The 23,450-nt window shown below is 42.6% G+C and overlaps 1 protein-coding gene and 1 long non-coding RNA gene across 2 annotated transcripts in view; one reads left to right on the forward strand and one right to left on the reverse strand.

Moving 5' to 3' along the window:
• Window positions 1–23,450, reverse strand: part of LOC115110820 (transient receptor potential cation channel subfamily M member 4-like) — a 62,980-nt gene that overhangs the window by 33,612 nt on the left and 5,918 nt on the right. Inside the window, exons 2-4 of the mRNA XM_065010275.1 lie at window positions 7,975–8,036; window positions 7,656–7,833; window positions 6,715–6,895 (exon numbers count right to left, since the gene is read on the reverse strand). Coding sequence (XP_064866347.1) covers window positions 6,715–6,895; window positions 7,656–7,833; window positions 7,975–8,036 — 421 coding nt within the window. The remainder of the gene's footprint in view (window positions 1–6,714; window positions 6,896–7,655; window positions 7,834–7,974; window positions 8,037–23,450) is intronic.
• LOC135564679 (uncharacterized) lies at window positions 8,190–13,361 on the forward strand. Its single transcript, XR_010461205.1, has 3 exons — window positions 8,190–8,459; window positions 9,816–9,864; window positions 9,994–13,361. It is a non-coding gene; the product is annotated as an uncharacterized LOC135564679 (long non-coding RNA).

Consider the following 23,450-nt stretch of genomic DNA (forward strand, 5'->3'; position numbering starts at 1 on the left):
TATACTGCATCTATACTGTATGTACTGTGGTGTTTTTGGGGACATAACTGTAGTATTTACAAACATGTTTTTGTTTTATTATCTTTGACATAGTAGGGGGCTTTCTCCTTCAGGAAACCTACTGGACAAATACTACTCTGAACAAAAATATAAACACAACATACAACAATTTCAAAGATTTTACTGAGTTACAGCTCATATAAGGAAAACAGTTGATTGAAATAAATTCATTAGGCCTTAATCTATGGATTTCACATGACTGGGAATACAGATATGCATGTCTTGGTCACAGATCAGGTGTGGATCAGAAAACCAGTCACTATCTGGTGTGACCACCATTTGCCTCATGCAGCACGACATCTCCTTCGTATACAGTTGATCAGGTTGTTGATTGTGGCCTGTGGAATGTGGTCCTACTCCTCTTCAATGGCTGTGAGAAGTTGCTGGATATTGGAGGGAACACAAGGTCTTACACGTCGATCCAGAGCATCCCAAATGTGCTCAATGGGTGACATGTCTGGTGAGTATGCAGGCCATGGAAGAACTGGGACATTTTCAGCTTCCAGGAATTGTGTACAGATCCTTGCGACATGGTACTGTGCATTATCATGCTAAAACATGAGATGACGGCGGCGGATGAATGACACGACAATGGGCCTGAGGATCTCCTCACAGTATCTCTGTGCATTACAGTTGACATTGATAAAATGCAATCATGTTCATTGTCCGTAGCTTATGCCTGCCCATACCATAACCCCACAGCCACCATGGGAAAGAAACTCTGTTCACAATGTTGACAGCAACAAACCACTCGCTCACACGATGCTATACATGCCATCTGCCCAGTACAGTTAAAACCGGAATTCATCCGTGAAGAGCACACTTCACCAGCATGCCAGTGGCCATCGAAGGTAGGCATTTGCCAACTGAAGTCAGTTACAATGCCAAACTTCAGTCAGGTCAAGACCTTGGTGAGGAAGACGAGCATGACGATGAGCTTCTCCGAGACGGTTTCTGACAGTTTATGCAGAAAGTTTTCGGTTGTGGAAACCCACAGTTTCATCAGCTGTCCGGGTGGCTGGTCTCAGACAATCCTGCAGAATCTGCCGTGTTTACACGTGGTCTGTAGTTGGGAGGCCGGTTGTATGTACTGCCATTTTTTTACGTGGGTTTGTAAGGAATTCTGTTTTTGGGCACATTACTTCTCAAAAACACACCACTAATGTTCATACAGTGAGCCTGTAGAAGGGGCTCTGGTCTCAATTACTCTGAGCGGCAGGCCTGTCATGACCAGATTTAGCCTCTCATGGGCCAGGCCCAGAGGGCTATGGTCTATGGGTAAGGTTGATACATTTATCTTTTTCCCTGGGTCAGGAGATCCGTGCGTAATGGGAGTTTCCAGGGCTCATTGCAAAGCATAAGAATGATCTCTGCTAGCCAGAGCTTGCCTGGCCATCGAGGGGCTACCGGGATAAGGGATACGCCTCCTTCCCTCACTCTGGCTGGAGTGGGGAGTAGGGCTGTTGTGGTGACTGTATTACCGCCACACCGGCGGTCACAAGTCACGACGGCAGTCAAATTCCATGTGACCATTTTGTCACGGTAATTAGGCTTCTCCAAGCTCCGATGCCCCTCTGTCCCTCTAATCACTGACATCAATGCAAATCTAATCAAAAATCTAATCAAACACTACATGAGAGCCCATGAGACCAAAACTGCCTCCATTAAAAAGAGAATCCCATCAGCTTTCTATAAGATAGGCCTACTATATTTATTTATCAACTTTCCTAATATTAAGCACATTGCTTATCTTTACAACAGGATTATAGCCTACCTGGCTGGCAACCACATGAAAAGCGTCCTCCATTCGCTATTTAAGTGCAGAGATCACATGTATTGTTTTCCCTTGCTTCAATACAGAATAATAATGGACCATTCTAAATCAAAACGAATTTCACACATATAAACACATCAACAAAAATACACGTCCCTTTTTCAAGACCCTGTCTTTCAAAGATAATTCGTAAAAATCCAAATAACTTCACAGATCTTCTTTGTAAAGGGTTTAAACACTGTTTCCCATGCTTGTTCAATAAACCATAAACAATTAATGAACATGCACCTGTGGAACGGTTGTTAAGACACTAACAGCTTACAGACGGTAGGCAATTAAGGTCACATTTATGAAAACTTAGGACACTAAAGAGGCCTTTCTACTGACTCTGAAAACACCAAACAAAGATGCCCAGGGTCTAAGGGATCTAAGTGAATGTGCCTTAGGCATGGTGCAAGGAGGCATGAGGAATGCAGATGTGGCCAGGGCAATAAATTGCAATGTCTGTACTGTGAGACGCCTAAGACAGTGCTACAGGGAGACAGGACAGACAGCTGACCGTCCTCGCAGTGGAAGACCACGTGTAACAACACCTGCACAGGATCGGTACATTCGAACACCACACCTGGGGGACAGGTACAGGATGGCAATAACAACTGCGCGAGTTACAACAGGAACGCACAATCCCTCCATCAGTGCTCAGACTGTCCGCAATAGGCTGAGCGAGGCTGGAATGAGGGCTTGTAGGCCTGTTGTAAGGCAGGTCCTCACCAGACATCACCGGGAACAACGTCGCCTATGGGCACAATCCAACCGTTGCTGGACCAGACAGGACTGGCAAAAAGTGCTCTTCACTGACGAGTCGCAGTTTTGTCTCACCAGTAGTGATGGTCGGATTCACTTTTATCGTTGAAGTAATGAGCATTACACCGAGGCCTGTACTCTGGAGCTGGATCGATTTGGAGGGTCCTTCATGGTCTGGGGCGGTGTGTCACAGCATCATCGGACTGAGCTTGGTGTCATTGCAGGCAATCTCAACGCTGTGCGTTACAGGGAAGACATCTTCCCTCATGTGGTATCCTTCCTGCAGGCTCATCCTGACACGACCCTCCAGCATGACAATGCCACCAGCCACACTGCTTGTTCTGTGGGTGATTTCCTGCAGATTTCCTGTTCTGTTCTGCCATGGCCAGTGAAGAGCCCGGATCTCAATCCCATTGAGCACATCTGGGACCTGTTGGATCGGAGGGTGAGGGCTAGGGCCATTCCCCCCAGAAATGTCCGGGAACTCGCAGGTGACTTGGTGGAATGGTGGGGTAACATCTCACAGCAAGGACTGGCAAATCTGGTGCAGTCTATGAGGAGGAGATGCACTGCAGTACTTAATGCAGCTGGTGGCCACACCAGACACTGACTGTTACTTTTGATTATGACCCCCCTTTGTTCAGGGACACATTATTCAATTTCTGTTAGTCACATGTCTGTGGAACTTGTTCAGTTTATGTCTCAGCTGTTGAATCTTGTTATGTTCATACATGTTAAGTTGCTGAAAATAAACACAGTTGACAGTGAGAGGACGTTTCTTTTTTGCTGAGTTTATTATTTAGTATATATAAAGACAAGATTAAATCAAGAATAATCTGATGGGTGACAATATTAGCCAATCACTTGTGAATTCTATATTATCACTTGTGAATGATGACCAGCGTAAGGCAAGAAACATATATTTTTTAAATCAGAATCACACACCTCATGTAGCTTAGCCCACAGGCCTATAATGTTTTGACAATATTTGTATCACAACTAAAGTGGCCAAATAACGACGTGAGTTTCAAGTTTGTGGAAGATCATTTTCACGATAAAAATGCACCTTTATAATCAAAGCATTACATGCATAATTGCATTTGCAGTCACTTTTGACAATGGTGTTTTTCGCTAACAGAACATTTATGTTTATAGCCTACTGCTGCGTGCGCATTGCTGTGCTTATAATGTGAAGAAATAGCAGAATAGTTTATCAACATTTTACGCTAAACATTCTGATCTGTTGCGTCAGACTCATTGCATAAAAAAGTTTTTGTTGATGCTAATGGTTGTATTGATTTGGGATCTATCGCATCCCACAACTGTCCCAGACTATGTTTGGAATATTTATTTCTCACACAGTACTATGCGGGATAGTAGATTGACATAGGCTCATGCGTTTTGCTGTTCGTTAGGCCTACTCATCTCGTTGGCTGATGAAAATTAAATGTGGACAGTTCTTCCAATATCTTCAATATGCACCTCGGAATTGGATAAAGACAGGCCCAGTTATGTCCCCGATGCGTCTGTCTTCACTTGTAGCCTGTGAGAAAGACCCAATCACGTGATGGAGAGCCTCAGGGAGGAGGTCTGCAAAAGGCATTGATTTTTTTAGGGTGCATTATGGCCACACAAAGGGGCTGCCACCGGGATATTAGAGGCATTATCAAGTGCTTCTCAAATTGTGAATGAGAGAATGACGAAGTGTGTAAAGCCTTCAGATCATCATTAGAGTCGCATCATGCAGCCTTGCAATGTATTAAAAATCTAAACATATAGCCCAAAATTTGTAGAACAACTAAAGTTACATTAACTCTAAATCAGTGGTTCCCAACCTTTTTCTGGTAATGTACCACAGTGCAATGGTTCCTTGGGACAGGCTTGTGCTAGCAATGACTAAGTGGAGCAGGCACAATGCGCTTACCCTATAAGGGGACATTTGCAGCACTGCTAGAGAGACTTGATACTCTCTCAATCAGTAGACGACAAGAGACATTTGACAGAAGTACCAAAGGTTTAGAAGAATTCTAGTACCATGTTCTATTATAAAAACAGTACAGAAGTTTCGGTATACCTTTCCAGAATGCCGTTGAAGGCAGGAGGTCTCATTGCAAACTGCAGTCTGTAGCCCTTGGTAACTGTGGATAGGATTCAAGGCTTGACTGCACATGCACGCCAGTTGTCTACTCTCTCGGCGAGTAGCCAACAGGGAGGCTGACTCTCGCTCACCAGTGGTGCATTGTATTTTTGTTCTGTTTCCTTGGCAAGATGCCTGGTTGTGACAGGTGTTTTATTGAAAGAGAGTGTAGTGACACTGGGAACTGGTGACAGTGCTTTGAAGAAAATTTGTCTTCCTGCCTCAGCTGAAAACAAACGAGTGGAGGGGAAAGCTGTGGCACGGAGGGCACCCGGAGGTAGAGTGATCTCCCTTGGGTGGACCACAGAGTCTGTGCTCCACCCAAGAAGGAACAGTGCAGGGAACCGAATGCCTCGTTGACTGCCTCTCTCTTCCGCAGGGGGCGTACCCATAAGTATGACACCCCTTCTCCCTGGCAGGAGAACCAGAGGGGTGGGACTTGGATGTGGCTGCAGGGTATGGCCGTTTGCCCCAGTGTCACATGCTGTGTCGCTGGGGGCTTCCCCATTCCCCACCTTGGTTGGTGGAGGGCTAGCCCGGATTGCCACAGTTTCCGGGTCTACAGGGCAGACAAAAGTTAATAAAGGCTTGACTTTCCTTCTTGCAGAGTTTGTACTTCTGCTGCATGGTGGCAACAGAAGGCTCAAACAGTACCTTAGGCACTACTAGAGTTTCAAGGAAGTCTTCTTTGTCCTTGTCGGATAGAACGGACCGGTTGAGAAACAAGGCTCTCTTTCCTACCACAGCAAGATTCATGATGCGGCCACAGCATTGGATGGCGCCTCTAGAGGCACGGAGGCTGAGCTCTGTGATGGCATTGGGGTTGAGGTTTCTGGCCAGTGAAAGCTCAAATACCCAGGTCCTCCAAGTCCTTGACCTCCATGTAGGAAAAATGCCTGGTTTGGACCCTGGAGGTAAGGGGATTGACCCAGTAGCGCTTGGGTTCTGGCAAGTAGGCTGGGACAGCCGGGAGGAGCTGCGGTCACACTTTATTTGCATACTCCGGATTTTCTACAGATGGTCATACTATCAACAAACTGTTGATAAGCAACTGCTTGCTAAGGTTAGGTATAGAATACGGATTAGGGTAAGGGTTAAGTTTAAGGTTAGGATAAGGGCTAAAGTTAGGATTAGAGCTAGGATTAGTTGAAATGTTACTGATAGCCTGTAGAGCCTCTACAGACGGACTATCCAAATAAAGTGCTACCAGAGCTGCTGCCTGGGACAGCACGAGAGGGGAGACGCCTCCCAACGTAAAAGTCCCCCTCTGCGTCTCAGTCCCCCACGGGTTCGGGCCACTCAATGTTAAGTCTGGCCGCTGCCCATTTGCAGACATTGAGCAGCAAATATTTGTCGTCCACTATCAATGCCCGCTAAGGACGAAAGATGATCTGTCATCTTGCGCCTCATCATCCATCTCCTCTCCTGCATAGAGGGGTCTTATCCCGTCATCATAGGACGGGAGGTCCTCCTCCCAATGGGGGTCATCAAGAAGCATTTAAGGAAAATGTCCATTTTCAGTGTACAAATAATGACATTTATTCAAACAGGTGGCCAAAAATAACTATCTGAAAGCCACGGCCCCAATAAGCCACACCTCCAATCTTTTAATAGGCTGCCACCTCTACAATATAGATTTTAAAAGATTCTAATTGTACCCCTCCCATTACAAAAAGGTTCCAGTTTGAACCGTTACACAGGGGTTCCTCAATAAACCTTTTTGAACTGGAAAGGTTCCCTCTGTGTGACAAGTTTTTGAATCCCAAAAGGTTCTTCCAGGCTCCTTTACTTCTAAGAGTGTATGAATTAATTATATTTTAAACAAATAGATGAAACAGAGTGGGCGTTGTCCTCAGCTGTGCTCTGACCAGCCTCAATCACAGCACACCATGATATGTCTGTTTGTGTGTATGTGTATGTGTGTGTGTGTCTGTCTCACCGGTGCTCTGTGCCGCCTTGACCAGCCCCTGTCTCAGCACCTCCCTGACCCAGGGCTTGACCTTCTCGCACCCCCCACTCCCCACAACAGAAACCACCAGGTTGGGGGAGGGCAACCCCCAGTGGGCCGTCATCAGACTGTACACGATCTGAGGTGGGGTGTCGCATGACAGTCGCAAGAACTGACCAATAGGAAGAGAAAAAGAGAAGAGGGTGGGGAAGGGTCAATGAGTATCGCCACACAAAGTTATAATGCTCAAGAGGCTACATAAAGTGCTGCTTGCTAGTTGCTTGTTTTGTCTATATGGTGTAGCTAATCGAAAGTGAAGAGAAGTCAGTAAAGGTGAAAATATTTCGCCCACCATGGTTCCATAGAACGCCAGACAGACGTTCTGCAACATACTGAAATGAACTACATTCACACATTTGTAATTTAGTGTCAATGAATGGCTATGTGACCTATTCATTTCATAACATATAGCATCATGAGATTAGCATTAACTCAATCGCTCAGTAGGATCATGTGGTAACATAGCTGAGTCAATTGATAGTTATGAGTTGATGGGCACTAAGCCAACTACCTAATTCATGAATCAGCCAGTCACACACCATGTGTGTGTCCTAATGTTATTTATACCTTAGTAATACCCTGGGCTGATTGATTGAGTGCGGGACACGGATGAATAAACACACCGTCCTCTATGAGATCATCAACAAGGGCCAGAAGCCAAACCCAAGACACTAGTGTTGTGTGTGTGTGTGTTAGTTTGCCCTTGCATGAGTGTGTGTGTGCTTGCATATGTGCAAGTGTATGCATGCACATGTGTGCATATGTTGGTATGTGCATGCTCTTACATGTGTGCATATGTTGGTATGTGCATGCTCTTACATGTGTGCATATGTTGGTATGTGCATGCTCTTACGTGTGTGTGTGTTACTTACATGGCTGTGTCTCCTGCCAGCCCCTGCGAATTCCAGCTCTCCGAAGGCGTCGGTGGGGTACTCTGAGGAGTGCTGGGAACTATCCCACTGGCTGACGATGGCGGCTCCGAAATAGTCTCCCGTAGCGTTGGAGCCGTGAGTCTCCCGCATGCCCCCACACTGACACAATGCCCCATTGCTGACAGGGAGAGAGACACACACACACAAACAACACACACACAACATTTGCTTTGCATAGACCAGACACATTTTGCATTGTAACAGTAACTATATTGTGTCAGATAAAGGGACAACTCAGTGACCCAGAGAAAGGCTGTACCTTAAAGAGTCCTCTACAAATGTGGTGCATACTCGCTTCCTGATGATGTTGCGGATCCAGCTCTGGGAGAGAAAGAGTTGATTAAGAGTAACTATCTCGGCTACAGATGTTGAATTTTATGTGAAACTGGATGTATAGTAGCAATTAGCAAAAAGCCAAGTCATCATACACATTGTACGAAAGTGTGTGTGTGGACTACATGGACATGTTTTTGTGCAAGGGCTGCTAAGGATTAGCATAACACAAAAATCCCCATAAACATCTGTCGGTTTAAGCTGTGTCGCACCTCCGCATCTGTGGTGAAAAGTGACAGCGCTATCGCGGTGTCTGACCATGAGACTTCCTGAAAATCGGTCTGTAGCAACCCCTCTGTGGAAAGATGAGACTCTCACAAACACAATGTGCTCTGTTCTACGACCCACATGCGTCTTGGGACTGAAGTCGGTACAGCCGATCTGCCAACTTCTGTCTGTAGCGTCTGAACGGTTTGGGCCACACATACATATATATATATATAGGGACTGTTTAGTGCCAAAAACAAGGGGTTTAAAAAATGTTTCATCTTTCTTATAAATGTTTAAAAAATCTGATCTTTCTTGTTTCTGATCTTTCTTGTAAATCTTTTTCTTATAAATCTTTCTTATAAATGTATATCTGATCTTTCTTGTAAATGTATATCTGATCTTTCTTGTAAATGTCTTTCTTGTAAATGTATATCTGATCTTTCTTGTAAATGTATATCTGATCTTTCTTATAAATGTATATCTGATCTTTCTTATAAATGTATATCTGATCTTTCTTGTAAATGTATATCTGATCTTTCTTGTAAATGTATATCTGATCTTTCTTGTAAATGTATATCTGATCTTTCTTGTAAATGTATATCTGATCTTTCTTATAAATGTATATCTGATCTTTCTTATAAATGTATATCTGATCTTTCTTGTAAATGTATATCTGATCTTTTTATAAATGTATATCTATCAGATAAGACAGACACTTCAGAATAAACTTCCTTTAGATTTTTTGGGGGGAATATCTGTTGTTCCATGTAGTAAATCTGTTATTCAATGCATGGGCTAATATCAGTAAGGACAAAAATAGATATGTTTTTACCAAGGTTCCTAACCCTGACTGTCATTCTGAATGCAGGTTGATCCGTAAGATTTTCTGGATTTTTGTTTTAGATTCCGTCTCTCACAGTTGAAGTGTATTATTACCTTTGATAAAAATGACAGACCTCTACATGCTTTGTAAGTAGGAAAACCTGCAAAATCGGCAGTGTATCAAATACTTGTTCTCCCCACTGTATGTCCAATATACCACGACTAAGGACTGCTCTTACGCAACAAGGAGTGCCTGGATACAGCCTTTAGCAGTGGTATATTGGCAATTCACCACAAACTCACAAGGTGCCTTATTGCGATTATAAACCAGTTACAAACACATTTAGAACAGTAAACAAGTAATTGTGTGTCAAACCCATGGTATATTGTCTGATATAGCATGGCTTTCAGACAAATCAGCATCAAGGACCCAAACTACCCGGTTTATAACACTGTTCCATTGTCTATAATATGGGTCCACGCGTTTCAGTGTTAAATTAAAGGTTGAGTAAAGTTAGAATTTTGTCCACAAATGTACCCAATTTTCTATGTAAATAGTTTGTGTAAATGCCATAATGCAGTTATTTTGTTTGATACTTCTCTTGTTAGCTGAAATCGTATTTTTCTGAAGTTATTGTAGCTGTCACGCTAGCTGTTTAGTCCAAACACATTAACAAATCATGGGATTTTATCATAGGAAATGAACACCTGTAATAAAGTAGTCTCTGCTTCCAGGCCTCAGTCGCATTGTTCTCAAGAGTCTGGGGAAGTTCATATTGGAAAGGTAGGTATGAGTGGAACGCTGACTACCAGAGGCTGTTGGCTAATTGGCTGTGAGAAGCACAAATTATCCCGATTAAGATCATTTACGGTGCTAGCATTGTTGGCATTCTATATATTGTTGTTGTTCTAGGTCCCAAGAAACAAAGAGATCTTCTGTTGAATCTGACAATCAATCTTAATGGTTGTACAGTCGTCTCAAATAAAACTGTGAAGGACCTCGGCGCTACTCTGGACCCTGATCTCTATTTTGAAGAACATATCAAGACCATTTCAAGGCCAGCTTTTTTCCATCTACGTAACATTGCAAAAATCAGAAACTTTCTGTCCAAAAATGATGCAGAAAAATTAATCCATGCTTTTGTCACTTCTAGGTTAGACTACTGCAATGCTCTACTTTCCGGCTACCCGGATAAAGCACTAAATAAATTTCAGTTAGTGCTAAATACGGCTGCTAGAATCCTGACTAGAACCAAAACATTTGATCATATTACTCCAGTGCTAGCCTCCCTACACTGGCTTCCTGTCAAAGCAAGGGCTGATTTCAAGGTTTTACTGCTAACCTACAAAGCATTACATGGGCTTGCTCCTACCTATCTCTCTGATTTGGTCCTGCCGTACATACCTACACGTACGCTACGGTCACAAGACGCAGGCCTCCTAATTGTCCCTAGAATTTCTAAGCAAACAGCTGGAGGCAGGGCTTTCTCCTATAGAGCTCCATTTTTATGGAATGGTCTGCCTACCCATGTCAGAGACGCAAACTCGGTCTCAACCTTTACTGAAGACTCATCTCTTCAGTGGGTCATATGATTGAGTGTAGTCTGGCCCAGGAGTGGGAAGGTGAACGGAAAGGCTCTGGAGCAACGAACCGCCCTTGCTGTCTTTGCCTGGCCGGTTCCCCTCTTTCCACCGGGATTCTCTGCCTCTAACCCTATTACAGGGGCTGAGTCACTGGCTTACTGGGGCTCTCTCATGCTGTCCCTGGAAGGGGTGCGTCACCTGAGTGGGTTGATTCACTGATGTGGTCATCCTGTCTGGGTTGGCGCCCCCCCTTGGGTTGTGCCATGGCGGAGATCTTTGTGGGCTATACTCAGCCTTGTCTCAGGATGGTAAATTGGTGGTTGAAGATATCCCTCTAGTGGTGTGGGGACTGTGCTTTGGCAAAGTGGGTGGGGTTATATCCTTCCTGTTTGGCCCTGTCCTCGGATGGGGCCACAGTGTCTCCTGACCCCTCCTGTTTCAGCCTCCAGTATTTATGCTGCAGTAGTTTATGTGTCGGGGGGCTAGGGTCAGTTTGTTATATCTGGAGTACTTCTCCTGTCCTATTCGGTGTCCTGTGTGAATCTAAGTGTGCGTTCTCTAATTCTCTCCTTCTCTCTTTCTTTCTCTCTCTCGGAGGACCTGAGCCCTAGGACCATGCCCCAGGACTACCTGACATGATGACTCCTTGCTGTCCCCAGTCCACCTGGCCATGCTGCTGCTCCAGTTTCAACTGTTCTGCCTTATTATTATTCGACCATGCTGGTCATTTATGAACATTTGAACATCTTGGCCATGTTCTGTTATAATCTCCACCCGGCACAGCCAGAAGAGGACTGGCCACCCCACATAGCCTGGTTCCTCTCTAGGTTTCTTCCTAGGTTTTGGCCTTTCTAGGGAGTTTTTCCTAGCCACCGTGCTTCTACACCTGCATTGCTTGCTGTTTGGGGTTTTAGGCTGGGTTTCTGTACAGCACTTTGAGATATCAGCTGATGTACGGAGGGCTATATAAATACATTTGATTTGATATCGTTTTGAATCAATTTTGTATATAATTTGGTTGAAAATGACACTACCCAAAGTGGGCACATGTGAAAATGATTGGCTTTCGGAGTCAACTCTCCGCCTTCGTTCATAGCCATGGGAATTAGGGGTTCTGAGGGTGCTGTCTATAATATATCCTGTTGCCTAGTCACTTTACACCTACCTATATGTACAGTTGAAGTCAGAAGTTTACATACACTTAGGTTGGAGTCATTTAAAAAAATAAAAAATGTAACCACTCCACAAATTTCTTGTTAACAAACTATAGTTTTGGCAAGTCCGTTATGACATCTACTTTTGTGCATGACAACTAATTTTTCCAACAATTGTTTACAGACAGATTATTTAACTTATAATTCACTGTATCACAATTCCTGTGGGTCAGAAGTTTACATACACTAAGTTGAGTTCCAGATAATGATGTCATGGCTTTAGAAGCTTCTGGTAGGCTAATTGACATAATTTGAGTCAATTGGAGGTGTACCTGTGGATGTATTTCAAGGCCTACCTTCAAACTCAGTGCCTCTCTGCTTGACATCATGGGAAAAATCTAAAGAAATCAGCCAAGACCTCAGAAAAGAAATTGTAGACCTCCACGAATCTGGTTCATCCATGGGAGCAATTTCCAAACATCTGAAGGTACCACGCTCATCTGTACAAACAATAGTACGCAAGTATAAACACCATGGGACCACACAGCCGTCATACCGCATGGGGACAAGGATCATAATTTTTGGAGAAATATAATCTGGTCTGATGAGACAAAAATAGAACTGTTTGGTCATAATGACCATCATTATGTTTGGAGGAAAATGGGGGAGGCTTGCAAGCCGAAGAACACCATCCCAATCGTGAAGCATGGGGATGGCAGCATCATGTTGTGGGGGGTGCTTTGCTGCAGGAGAGACTGGTGCACTTCACAAAATAGATGGCATCATGAGAGGGGAAATTTTGTATATATTGAAGTAACATCTCAAGAAATCAGTTAAAGCTTGGTCGCAAATAAGTCTTCCAAATGGACCCCAAGCAAGCTTCCAAATTTATGTCAAAATCGCCTAAGGCCAACAAAGTCAAGGTATTGGAGTGGCCTATCACAAAGCCCTGACCTCAAACCTATAGAAAATATGTCGGCAGAACTGAAAAAGTGTGTGAAAGCAAGGAGGCCTACAAACCTGACTCAGTTACACCAGTTCTGTCAGGAGGAAAGGGCCAAAATTCACCCAACTTATTGTGTGAAGCTTGTGGAAGGCTACCCAAAACATTTGACCCAAGTTAAACCATTTAAAGGCAATGCTACCAAATAATAATTGAGTGTATGTAAACTTCTGACCCACTGGGACTGTGATGAAAGAAATAAAAGCTGAAAAATATTTCACATTCTTAAAATAAAGTGGTGATCCTAACTGACCTAAGACAGGGAATGTTTTACTGGGATTAAATGTCAGGAAATGTGAAAAACTGAGTTTAAATGTATTTGGATAAGGTGTATGTAAATTTCCGACTTCAACTGTACATTCTGTAGCTACCTCAGTTACCTTGTACCCCTGCACATCGACTCAGTACTGGTACTTCTTGTATATAGCCAAGTTATTGTTATTCTTTATTCACTGTGTATTTATTCCTTGTGTCATTATTTCTATTTGCATTGTTGGAAAATGACCTGTAAGTAAGCATTTCAATGTTGTTTATGAAGCATGTGTCAAATAAACTTTGATTTGATTTGTTGGGAGTGGCAAACAGCTTGGATACACTCCACCTTCTTTTAACCTCTTACTGACAAGACGTTCCACAGGCTTTAAGAGGAGGTGAAAGCGTGGTAGGGACTAATAATAAAAAGGTACTATCTTGTCCCCTAAGGTGCACCATTGAATGTTTTGAGGTCACACTGCTTGGTCATAATTATGTAGGGGAGAGTTGGGTAAGTTGAGCCATTTTTTACATTCAGCATCACTATTTCAAGAGAAATATAGTATTCTTTCTAACAAAGACACTGTAACTACATTAATTTTTGGATGTTGTTTTTCCCTGGAAATAATCACAATTCATGTAAACATAACAGTTTTGAAAACATAGCTTGTCAAACGTAGTCTCTTGTAAAAAATTACCCCGGTTATGGGGTAAGTTGAGCATAAAGGAAAGGGTAAGTTTAGCCACCTTGGGGTAAGTGGGTGATGGTGTTCTGTGACAGTGGGTGATGGTGTTCTGTGACAGTGGGTGATGGTGCTGGTCGGTCAAAGTTTAATTAATGGATTGGGGGTGTGATATATTGTATATCTTAAATGCATGCCTACATTCATATATTAGATCTCTGTTCAATATCACTTATCCTTCCATTTCTTGAGCAGTTGTCTGGGACAGGGATGTTGTTTTGATGTGCCGATTTGTAGGCAAGTTCTCTCCATAAAACTGGTTTGCGAGATTGACATGTTTATCAAGCTCAGACTCCATGTCATCAGATAAGACCTTGTGTGCCTCTGCTACTCTATCATAGCTCTCTTTCACACAGGTACGTGGTCCTTTTATTTTTTTGTCAATGTACCATTCAGTCTATTTTCTCCATCTCTTGCTGCTGCTGAATGGACTTCTTCCCTTCTCTCAATTCCTTGGGGGGCTAAACGTGCTGGTTTTACATTTGTATACACTGGGTATGACGATGTCTGCTCTTTAAGAATAGTTTAAATGCATGATACATTGCATAAAACTGACAACTTGCTCACCACTTTTTCCATGTTGTTTCTTCCTTCACATACTCCATGGAATGATTTCATATTTGGTGTATGGACGGTTTGCCAGAAACAAGAGGTGGCTCAACTAACTATTTGGGTCAACTTACCCCACTCTCTCCTACCTATAACTAATGGTACAGTGGGCATACTTTACAAGGTACCACTACAGTGACAAGCATTTTTACCCCTTTAAGTACAATGTGCAACCTTTTTTTCTGAGACTGTGGGATACTGTAAGTGTTAAGTAAACAAACTGAAGACTAATCCAACTGGTAGAACCTGACTAGCAATAGCTGCTGAAAGCGGATTGGCATTCAATTCAGAACTCATATCCCATTGACCCACACCCTAGTACCTGTCATAGCATGCTCAGTGCATATAGAAGTTATACTGTACTGGAAGTGCATTAAGATGGCTAGTCTCTCTCTGAAACTTTCAGATCTTGTTAGGATGAGAAATCAGGCCTGGGCTAGAAAAACGGACCCTCTAGCTGATTGGCAGCTTTTCATGCAATTGAGAAAGAGATGTACTACCTCAATCAAGAAAGCTAAATCTAGCTGCTTCCTAAGTTCTATCTCAGACTCTACTGGTGATCTGTTAGAATTTGGGAAAACAGTAAATGCACTGAAGTGTGGAAATTCCTCTCCTTCCCTTCTTAAGCAAGTTGTGTCAAACTCTAGCATCATAACTGAGATGAATAAGAATTTATGTTTTTAATCAGTTCCGTCAACTTCTAGTTAATCTTTGCTTTCATTACAACAGCTTTGGACTTGTGATGTGCTAGACACCTTGTGCAAGATTGATGTAAAAAATAAATAAAACCCACAGCGGCTGATTTACTTGATCCTTTCTTGCTGCAGCTTCCTGCTGATCTGATTGCAGAATCTTTAACACTCCATTTTAACCTAACAATTATTTCTGGTACCATCCCCAGGATCTGGATTATCACCCCATTTCAAATGATCTTGCCTAGGCAGCAAAAATTATAGAATCCTTTGTGAATATTCAACTTAAATCCCTTTTAACTACCAAATAAAGTACCTTCGGAAAGTATCAGACTCCTTGACTTTTTCCACATTGTTACGTTAGCCTTATCCTTATCCTATTTATTAAAAAAACAAATACCTTATTTACATAGGTATTCAGACCCTTTGCTATGACACTCAAAATTGAGCTCAGGTGCATCCTGTTTCCATTGATCATCCTTGAGATGTTTCTATAACTTGATTGGACACGACTTGGAAAGACACACACTTATCTATATAAGGTCCCACATTTGACAGTGCATGTCAGAGCAAAAAACAAGCCATGAGGTCGAAGGAATTGTCTGTAGAGCATCGAGATAGGATTGTGTCGAGGCACAGATCTGGGGAAGTGGCCTCCATCTTTCTTAAATAGAAGAAGTTAAGAACCACCAAGACTCTTCCTAGAGCTGAAAGTACAGAGAGATCCTTGATGAAAACCTTCTCCAGAGCACCTAAAACTGGGGTGAAGGTTCACCTTCCAACAGGACAATGACCCTAAGCACACAGCCAAGACAATGCAGGAGTGGCTTCGGGACAAGTCTCTGAACGTCCTTGATTGGCCCAGCCAGAGCCCGGACTTGAACTCGAACGAACATCTCTGGAGAGACCTGAAAATAGCTGTACAGCGATGCTCCCCATCCAACCTGACAGAGCTTGAGAGGATCTGCGATGCTCCCCAAATACAGTTGTGCCAAGCTTGTAGTGTCATACCCAAGAAGACTCGATGCTGTAATCGCTGCCAAAGGTGCTTCAACAAAGGACTGAGTAAAGGGTCTGAATACTTATGTCAATTTGATATCTGTTTTTTATTTCTAATAAAATTAGCAAACATTTCTAAAAACCTGTTTTGGCTTTGTCATTATTGCGTGTGTAGATTGAGGGAAAAAAAACATCTTAATCAATTTTAGAATAAGGCTACAACATAACAAAATGTAGAAAAAGTCAAGGAGTCTGAATACTTTCAGAAAGCACTGTATATTCTAAAATGTACGCCAGTCAGGTTTCAGACCAGGTCATAGCACGATCTTCACTACCTCTAGGTTTTAAATTATGTTCTTAATGGTTTGGATAATAAGAAACACTGTGTCCGTGTTTATTGACCTGTCTAATGATGGCTTCAAGTCTGTGGCTCACTCATTACTTATTCAGAGGCTTTCATCAATTGGACTTGACAAGTAGCTGGTTTGAAAATCATTTAAAAAGACAGAATACAGAGTATATTTACTGATGGAGTTCAATCAGGTTGTTTAGACATAACAGAGGGTGTCCACAGTATCCTTTGTCCGAATCTTTTCAAAAAACAAACAAAAATAATAATAATTGTATGCATATTGACACTGTGGTATATTCTATTGCCACCACAGCTGACAAGGCTCTGTCAGAGCTTCAATCTGCCTTTATCGCCCTGTAGAAAGCCCTGGTTGAACTGAAGTTCATTCTTAATGCAGGTAAAACCATGTATATGTTATTTTCCAAATCACGTAAAAATGTATCTGATGATTTATGTATATGTTTTGGATGGAGACCTCATTGTGTCCCCGCTTATGAATGTCTGTCACTGTATTGAAGCAATTGGATGCAGTTTATCAAAGTGCATTGCATTTTATTAAGGGTGATGTGTACTGAACCTATCACTGCATTTTGTATCAGAAAGTAGGCTGACCCTCCTTGAAGTCTCAGAGCGAAGCATTGTGCTCTTTTTGTCTATAAAGCCCTCTTGCATATGCTTACGCCATACCTTACCTCATTGTTAACCTTCAGACTTATAAACGTTACCAAACCCGGACTCAGGAATGGCTAAACTTTGAGATTCCTTCAATACCCTTCCAGACTCACATTAAGCATCTCCAATCCAAAATTAAATCTAGAATTGGCTTCCTATTTTGCAACAAAGCAAACATACCCTCGTAAAACTGACTATCCTATCGATCCTTGACTTCAGCAATGTAATTTACAAAATAGCCTCCAACACTCTACTCAACAAATTGGATGCAGTCTATCACAGTGCCATCCGTTTTGTCACCAAAGCCCCATATAACACCCACCACTGCGACGTGTATGCTCTCGTTGTCCTCGCTTCATATTCATCGCCAAACCCACTGGCTCCAGGTCATCTATAAGTCTTTGCTAGGTAAAGCCCGCCTTATCTCAGCTCACTGGTCACCATAGCAGCACCCACCTGTAGCACACGCTCCAGCAGGTATATTTCACTGGTTACCACCAAAGCCAATTCCCCCTTTGGCCGCCTTTCCTTCCAGTTCTCTGGTGCCAATGACTGGAACAAATTGCAAAAATCACCGAAGCTGGAAATTAATATCTCCCTCACTTACTTCAAACATTTTTTATTTATTTATTTTATTTCACCTTTATTTTACCAGGTAAGCTAGTTGGGAACAAGTTCTCATTTACAACTGTGACCTGGCCAAGATAAAGCAAAGCAGTGCGACACGAACAACAGAGTTACACATGGAATAAACAAGCGTACAGTCAATAACACAATAGAAAAAAAGAAAGTCTATATACAGTGTGTGCAAATGGCGTGAGGAGGTAGACAATAAATAGGCCATAGTAGCGATGTAATTACAATTTAGCAGATTAATACTGGAGTGATAAATGAGCAGATGATGTGCAAATAGAGATACTGGTGTGCAAAATAGCAGAAAGTAAATAAAAACAATATAGGGATGAGGTAGGTAGATTGGGTGGGTGGGCTATTTACAGATGGGCAATCATCTGTCAGGGCAGCTTACAGATCATTGCACCTGTACATAGACCATCTGTAAATAGCCCACCCAACTACCTCATCCCCATATTGTTTTTTTGTACCCCAGTATCTCTACTTGCACATTCATCTTCTGCACATCTATCACTCCAGTGTTTAGTTGCTAAATTGTCATTATTTCACTACTATGGCCTATTTATTGCCTTACCTCCCTTATCTTACTTCATTTGCACACACTGTATATAGACGATTCTATTGTGTTATTGACTGTACGCTTGTTTATTCCATGTGTAACTCGGTGTTGTTGTTTGTGTCGCACTGCTTTATCTTGGCCAGGTCGCAGTTGTAAATGAGAACTTGTTCTCAACTGGCCTACCTGGTTAAATAAAGGTGTTCTCAACTGGCCTACCTGGTTAAATAAAGGTGTTCTCAACTGTCCTACCTGGTTAAATAAAGGTGTTCTCAACTGGCCTACCTGGTTAAATAAAGGTGTTCTCAACTGGCCTACCTGGTTAAATAAAGGTGTTCTCAACTGGCCTACCTGGTTAAATAAAGGTGTTCTCAACTGGCCTACCTGGTTAAATAAAGGTGAAATAAAAAAATATATATTTTTTAAATCCACCGATTTAGGTTAATCTGCTTTTTGTATTTTTGCGCCTCTCATGTGGAATGATCTCCAAACATCCTTAAAGTTGGTCCTTCTAGGGCAATTCAGACGGATGTTAGAGGGCGTTTTTACTGAAGAATGTGTTTGTTTCATGATTGTATTTAGGTTTTCGTGTTTTGTGTTTGCTTTTCCATGATATGTACAGTATAGGAAAATGAGTGGAGAAGATTAAAGGTATCACTAGACAAGAGAAATACCTTCCTCTCTCAATAGGCAGGTTTCCAATGACCCAGGTATATTCAACAAAAACACTGTCACAAAAATAACTTGTGGCACGTGTAATGGAAAGGGCAACTAAATAGGAGAACGGTTCTAAAAGATCCATGTTTCTGTTTCACAGGAACTTTCTTTGATGGAAAAGTGTTCCTCTCATAAATAATGAATTATATAACATACTTATGTTTAAAATGCACCTAAAAGTGCAGTAAATGTGTGTAGACAAAACAAGCTGCTCAGTTACTACTCTGCCAGCAGGAGCTCCGGGTGCCCAGTCTGTGCGCCCAGCAGTGGTGGTTCTAGACCATTTCAACTGGGGGGGGGGCAAGCTGGGGCCAGTTGTACTGTTACAGGGGCCAGTTAGATTAGAAGTTATTGTTGTCATGTCGTTTTCTTCACTGCATTGCAGGCATTAGCAGGCAAAATACCATGTTCCGTGTTGCCGCTGTCTAATAACAGTGTACAGAAAGAACGAATTCAAAAATTAGTTATGTAATTTTTTTTATTGCATACTCCACATCTAGGGGGGCCACAAGGGGGTCCAAAATTGTTGTCACAGTGGCACTGCTAGTGGCGCCCAGTGCTTGGATTGTTTTGTCAGCCATTTGCTATGAGGGGGGACTGCAAAGTAAATGGACATCCTGGGGTGCTGAAATGTGCGCTCAGTTCTTCTGGAACTGGCCTATCAGGTAGTCAACTGTTGGTGCTAAAGAGCAAATTGTACTTTAATTTTTATTTTAAACCATAAAAAGTCATTTGGAGCCTGCTAGATGGATTCTGGGACTTGATAAACTGGACAGCTACATCCAACAGTCGAATAACAGTCAGAGGGATACACTAGCTAGAATCTTCTCACAGACCAGGTAAGACAAAAATGCATGGCTCTGTCAATTCCCAATTCACAACACCGTTTTTTCTTTCGGATGCTAGGTAGTGGACAGGGTGTGTTAACTAAATCATTGGAATTGACATATGAAAAATGGAAATGTAGCCTATTTTAGGTGTTTTGTTAGTTCTCCTTGAAATGGTCAAATAACTTAAGCATAGATTGTTAACTTTATTTCTAATTTGGCACACAGGAACTAGAGGACATAGTAACTTGGTCAAAAATAATGGCACTGATTGGCCTACAGGGGTCACTGTTGTAAGCAGTCTCACGAACCCACATATCTGTTGCCCCGTTTGACCTAGAGACTATAAACTTTGTATGTAGGCTGTTTCCGCATGTTGAATACATTTGCCACAAGGACCCATAAGGTCCGTCAGGATAAACTTTCCTCCATCTTGGACATTTTGGAAAACGTATTCTCATGAACCAAATAATATCAAAGTTGACAGTTTGATAAAAGCTAAAAGGGATTGGTAAAATCTATCAGTCCCAAGACCCAAGCAAAGAAAATATCATTCTGACCTTCATTTACCTGCATATCCAGACCTTATATTTTGCCTCACAATGAACTGAAGGACAACCAGGACTACACATAGAACACAAAACAATTTGACAAACAGTTGCAATCATGAGTTTTACTGACAAATGTATTTTTTTTTTATTGTCCGCCAACACAAACCTGATAAAAATGAATTTATTTGAATACTATCGTACAAAAATTGTTTCTTCAGTTAGAAATTAATATCCAACTAGTTAGTGACAACTCTGTGGAGTTTGTGACAGCAACTATGTGAGCTTATTAATGTATTATAGACACTATGTCCCGGGATGTCCTATGATATTCTATGTCGAAGAACCCCTTACCTTCTAACAACTATTGTGTAGCTTGTGAGCGTCATAGAGCAAAACATGTTACACGTGTTCATGAGAGTCTCAGCTTTTTCATAGATAGCTACAAACTATTAAAAGATCAAACCATTCTTACTCTATAGGCGTTTTTGTAAAAAAAAATATTTAAAAAAGACCAGCTCAGGGCCCCTTCTGGGTCCGCCTTTGTCTCTCAAAAACTGCTCTAGCTCAACCCCTTTCAATAACACATAATGGTTGTTACCAACTGATGTATAATAAATAGACAAAAATGGTACAACCCAGAAGTATGTAGCTTAAACACGTAATGTTTAAAAGGGGTTAGAAGCCTTAAATCACGCCGGCCTTAAGAGATGGCTGAGTTACCGATAAATCACGCCGGCCTTAAGAGATGGCTGAGTTACCGATAAATCACGCGGCCTTAAGAGATGGCTGAGTTACCGATAAATCACGCCGGCCTTAAGAGATGGCTGAGTTACCGATAAATCACGCGGCCTTAAGAGATGGCTGAGTTACCGATAAATCACGCCGGCCTTAAGAGATGGCTGAGTTACCGATAAATCACGCGGCCTTAAGAGATGGCTGAGTTACCGATAAATCACGCGGCCTTAAGAGATGGCTGAGTTACCGATAAATCACGCGGCCTTAAGAGATGGCTGAGTTACCGATAAATCACGCCGGCCTTAAGAGATGGCTGAGTTACCGATAAATCACGCCGGCCTTAAGAGATGGCTGAGTTACCGATAAATCACGCCGGCCTTAAGAGATGGCTGAGTTACCGATAAATCACGCGGCCTTAAGAGATGGCTGAGTTACCGATAAATCACGCCAGCCTTAAGAGATGGCTGAGTTACCGATAAATCACGCCGGCCTTAAGAGATGGCTGAGTTACCGATAAATCACGCCGGCCTTAAGAGATGGCTGAGTTACCGATAAATCACGCCAGCCTTAAGAGATGGCTGAGTTACCGATAAATCACGCCGGCCTTAAGAGATGGCTGAGTTACCGATAAATCACGCCAGCCTTAAGAGATGGCTGAGTTACCGATAAATCACGCCGGCCTTAAGAGATGGCTGAGTTACCGATAAATCACGCCGGCCTTAAGAGATGGCTGAGTTACCGATAAATCACGCGGCGTTAAGAGATGGCTGAGTTACCGATAAATCACGCGGCCTTAAGAGATGGCTGAGTTACCGATAAATCACGCGGCCTTAAGAGATGGCTGAGTTACCGATAAATCACGCGGCCTTAAGAGATGGCTGAGTTACCGATAAATCACGCGGCCTTAAGAGATGGCTGAGTTACCGATAAATCACGCGGCCTTAAGAGATGGCTGAGTTACCGATAAATCACGCGGCCTTAAGAGATGGCTGAGTTACCGATAAATCACGCCAGCCTTAAGAGATGGCTGAGTTACCGATAAATCACGCGGCCTTAAGAGATGGCTGAGTTACCGATAAATCACGCGGCCTTAAGAGATGGCTGAGTTACCGATAAATCACGCGGCCTTAAGAGATGGCTGAGTTACCGATAAATCACGCCGGCCTTAAGAGATGGCTGAGTTACCGATAAATCACGCCAGCCTTAAGAGATGGCTGAGTTACCGATAAATCACGCGGCCTTAAGAGATGGCTGAGTTACCGATAAATCACGCGGCCTTAAGAGATGGCTGAGTTACCGATAAATCACGCCGGCCTTAAGAGATGGCTGAGTTACCGATAAATCACGCGGCCTTAAGAGATGGCTGAGTTATCGATAAATCACGCCGACCTTAAGAGATGGCTGAGTTACCGATAAATCACGCCAGCCTTAAGAGATGGCTGAGTTACCGATAAATCACGCCGGCCTTAAGAGATGGCTGAGTTACCGATAAATCACGCCGGCCTTAAGAGATGGCTGAGTTACCGATAAATCACGCGGCCTTAAGAGATGGCTGAGTTACCGATAAATCACGCCAGCCTTAAGAGATGGCTGAGTTACCGATAAATCACGCGGCCTTAAGAGATGGCTGAGTTACCGATAAATCAAGAGATGGCGCCAGCCTTAAGAGATGGCTGAGTTACCGATAAATCACGCCGGCCTTAAGAGATGGCTGAGTTACCGATAAATCACGCGGCCTTAAGAGATGGCTGAGTTACCGATAAATCACGCCAGCCTTAAGAGATGGCTGAGTTACCGATAAATCACGCCGGCCTTAAGAGATGGCTGAGTTACCGATAAATCACGCCTGAGTTACCGATAAATCACGGCCTTAAGAGATGGCTGAGTTACCGATAAATCACGCCGGCCTTAAGAGATGGCTGAGTTACCGATAAATCACGCCAGCCTTAAGAGATGGCTGAGTTACCGATAAATCACGCGGCCTTAAGAGATGGCTGAGTTACCGATAAATCACGCCGGCCTTAAGAGATGGCTGAGTTACCGATAAATCAGGAAGTCCGATTTTACAGGTCCATTTACATCCTTTGTAAATCCACTCCAATGGCCTGTCAACTTGAAACATTTTAGGGTCATCAAAAACATTACCATGTATAGCATATGTTTGGCATTGATATCATTAAAAACATGACCATGTATAGCATATGTTTGGCATTGATATCATTAAAAACATGACCATGTATAGCATATGTTTGGCATTGATATCATTAAAAACATGACCATGTATAGCATAT

This window comes from Oncorhynchus nerka, linkage group LG26, assembly GCF_034236695.1.
Source record: "Oncorhynchus nerka isolate Pitt River linkage group LG26, Oner_Uvic_2.0, whole genome shotgun sequence".
Classification (NCBI taxonomy): domain Eukaryota; kingdom Metazoa; phylum Chordata; class Actinopteri; order Salmoniformes; family Salmonidae; genus Oncorhynchus; species Oncorhynchus nerka.